Consider the following 3,883-nt stretch of genomic DNA (forward strand, 5'->3'; position numbering starts at 1 on the left):
AATTGATTCAAAATAGATTGGAGATAATTCTCCATTTAGTTTGAAATCTTTATCTTTCACAAATAATTTTACCTATAAATTACTAGTACAATTATTGGTGAGTCCAATAATATTTTTCCAAAGTACTTAAGCTTATCTATATTTACTGTTTTTACCAATCAAGCTCTTCCTAGTGCCCATCAAAACTTAGAATCCAAAGTAAGAAACTCTAGTAGTTTCTTTAAAGAATTAAGCTATCAATAATTTAAAATTATAATTTAAGTTACAAAGACCTTCTGAAGGTATTTTTGAGGACTATAGTTTTATTTTTATCCTACATCAATGGTTTTATCTAGGTCCAAATTATGGCGAAGCAATCTCATATCTAACCCATGTAGATATTGCCCCATGGCAGCTCAAAGCACTCATCAAATCAGCTTTGATGCTCATCCTAATATTATTTTGTAACGATTAACTTTCTTTTATCTATATATGCTCTTGATTTAATAAATCTTTGTAACTTTAAAATATATTTATATAATTAAAAAAATTTATTACTTTTTGGTAAGAAAGTTTAAGGTTTAAGGTCAGAGTTTCAAAATAAAATTTAGACTTAAAAGTGTACTGATTTATTCTTCTGAAACAATGCTCATTTCGGTACACGTAAATTAGAGGTGGACTGTGTAAAACATATAAACTCTTTATGTGAATACATGTTTGGTCAAAGAAACCCACCTGAACTGTGGAAAAGAAATCAAACTAGGTGTTGCAAATTTCAAAATAAAGTTGAATCATCAGAATTATTTGGACCACACTTACCCCTACTACAGCTCCTTGGACAAGAGGCGACGTGCCAGTACCTTTTTTCTGAGACATAATTAAACAGTTGTTCCTTGGGTATTGGTGGAGCAGCAGTGCCTGTAGTTTTTAGCGTCGTTCGGTGAATATATTTTTCTCTGGGTCCAGTTCTTGAAAACTTCCAAGTACCTTTAGAAGCAACTTGAACAAGAATTATTTTCATAACCACTTAATGATGGCTTATTTAATAATCATATGATTTAGTGACAAAGTCTTTCGATTAAAATTGATTAAAGCACATGCATATGCATTCTTTTGGAGCTGTTTGTTTTTTCTGGATGGAACAGTTTCATGATTCTGCTCAAGATATATGGCAGTTGGAAGAATGGCAAAGAGTGGAGTATCTCCTATCTCAAGATCGATCAATTCTACACTTGGACCTCCCTTGTTAAACTTTGGTATTAGGTTCACTAATTAAACTGGCTCATTGGAATGATAGCTATTGTATCCAGTGGCATTCTTTGATTCTTTGAAGGTACTTGATTTCAGAAGTACTTAGAAATCATGTAAATTTTTGGCGGAAGAAAAATTTTGAAATCTCAGTTTTCCCCGTGAACTGCAGGTTTTATTTGGACGTATTCTACAAGAAAGTACTTGCTGCTAAAAATTTGAAACAAATCATTGTAGAGATACGCCTCTTTCCTCTTGCAGCAAAATCAATAATATTGTTTTTTCCGGCCAAGGTGTCCGTGTCACTACGGTGAACATTGATAAAATTTCTTTACTGGAGTTGCGTGTCCTTGTCAAGGGTAGCCACTGAGAAGAGGTGAATCAAGGGCAATTTTTAGATGATACATGGATGATTGGCTTTGAATATCTGGTACCATATTTTGATTTGAAGTTAACCAATATTCTTTTGCGTTACCTAAGCTTCTTTCTCATAGATCCAAGAGAATATGTTCATGGTCCATGATTGTTTCTTCAGCTAGACAGCAGGGCCGATCTGGGTTAAGATGAAAGCAGTTTCGCTTTGGAATATTGATCTAATTCTAGCAACTGCACCATTTTTTGTTTGATTTTTGTGTGCAATGCACCTTCTATGTGACTGTCTCTGTGGACTTTATGCTTGAGCAGAAACAAGAATCAATATTGTGACCATCTCATATAATGTGGGCAAAATTAACCCACCAACAATAAAACTTGGTTTATGAAAGTCACTAGGATGTGATATCATTGAAGAGCTTGTTATGCAAAATAACCTCACAAAATAAAAAATAAAAAATTGAAAAAATACAATACCGGTGTTTGATCTAGATGATCATTTTCAAACCTGTTCATGAATGAATTAAGTGGTAGATAATAGTCCACCAAAAAAAGACAAAAACAAAACTTATAAACACCACAACATAGATTAATATGCATGCACACTCGCTTCTACAGAAATATGAAGCAATCCAAGGAGATAAGAGGATTGTCAATGTCCTCCGTAGGCAGAGAGTCAATACCTAGGTTAGACAGCACTTCTCCTACTGCAATTTCACCGATTTTGGAACCAACATTGGGCTGACCTCCCATCTCTCTATTCCTCAAACATGGGGGATGTCGGCTTGAATTGTTGTTTGGACTGGGTGGCCTGAGATTCACTGATCCCTTCCTCGCAGACGATTGTGAAGAATTAACTGCATTTCCCTTTGGACTAGTGGATCGCTTGCAAACACTTTCTTGTGGTGCATTTGCCAACATCCCCCTGCATTTATCTCCCTCAAATCTCCTGCTGGGAGATGGTGATGACCTTAAAGTTCTACTTGGAAGCGAATATGCAGAATTTGGTCTTTCGGGTTCTCTCCTGAAGCTCTTCTGCCTCACTAGAACAGGCGAACTTGCTCGAACTCTCTTCTGCGGCGTGGACCCAACCACCCTTTGTGGCATCAATTGCTTAGCAGGCACCACCACTGATGATTTAGCCGGCGACACTAATTTGGGGGCATGAAACTTACCAGACACAGACTTCACGGGACTTTCCTTGATGGGGTCTGTGCAAATCACATGCGGGTTCTCTTTGACACAAGCCCACAAGAACTCATTGGAAAAAGACCTGTCCTTGGAGCTCAAGACTGAAGATGAGCTTGAGGACGAGCAGGAGCTAGAAGTGTTGCTAGTAGTGCAGGAAAAGGAAGAAAAGGAAGAGGTAGAATGAGAAGGAGAGGGAGAAGGAGGCTTGATGTCAAGGACAGAAATAGGAGATGTGGGTGCCAGTGAGATCACAAGCTTGTCTTGGACATTTTCACATTCTTCCTCAGACACTGTCTTTGGCCTGCATTTGCTAATGCAAGACCCCATTAAATTGTTGTGTTTTGATTCAGATAGAAAGACGAAGGATCGATGAGAACAAAACTTAGATATAGAGAGAACAAGGATAGGTAGTGCCTAGAATTTTGCAGCTAGACATATATGTATACATATAAATGGGAAAGGGAAAGGGAAAGGTTGGGTGGCTTTTGCTTTTTACTCTCTTTTCAGATATTTGAATTTGGTTGCCGGGCATGAGTCCGTTGCCCAACGGTTATGTAGAGGAAAGATGATGGTGGTGGCCTTTTCTTTTTACCATGCATTTCCCACTTTAGAGTGGACATTTTAACCGTTCAACACACTGTGGGGTCTGCCTTTCGCCGGTTCCCTGCACCACCCTTCTATCGTTCGTTTGTTCAAATGGTTCAGGCCCGGCCCGGTGAGAATGTAGCTCTAGGCCCAAGTCCAAAATTTTAATAAATATTTTGTTTGTTAATAAAAATATTATAGGCTTGATCCAATCGTTGGATATGACCAATGATTAAAATATCAGAAATCCATAAAGTATCGATGACTCAATTTTACCGAAATTTCGGAAAATATTGGATACAATTTTTGAAAACTTATTGATGAGATAAAATTTCATCATAAGCTCATAAAAATATTAGAAATTTTCTAAAATTGATCAAATATGCAATAATCATTAATCAATGAAGAAAGTAATTTTCATCTAATATATTTAATATAAAAAATGATTTATTTTATTTGAATATATCCAACAATATAAAAAACCATAATATATATATGAATGATTTTT

The 3,883-nt window shown here is 36.3% G+C and overlaps 1 protein-coding gene across 1 annotated transcript; it reads right to left on the reverse strand.

Annotated features, from left to right (window-relative positions):
* Nucleotides 1-1,977: 1,977 nt before the first annotated feature.
* Nucleotides 1,978-3,208, reverse strand: LOC117907341 (putative protein TPRXL). The gene has a single exon (XM_034820845.1). The coding sequence runs from the start codon at nucleotides 3,115-3,117 to the stop codon at nucleotides 2,212-2,214; it is 906 nt and encodes a 301-aa protein (XP_034676736.1). The 5' UTR covers nucleotides 3,118-3,208; the 3' UTR covers nucleotides 1,978-2,211.
* Nucleotides 3,209-3,883: the final 675 nt, after the last annotated feature.

The sequence above is a fragment of the Vitis riparia genome, chromosome 18, assembly GCF_004353265.1.
Source record: "Vitis riparia cultivar Riparia Gloire de Montpellier isolate 1030 chromosome 18, EGFV_Vit.rip_1.0, whole genome shotgun sequence".
Lineage (NCBI taxonomy): Eukaryota > Viridiplantae > Streptophyta > Magnoliopsida > Vitales > Vitaceae > Vitis > Vitis riparia.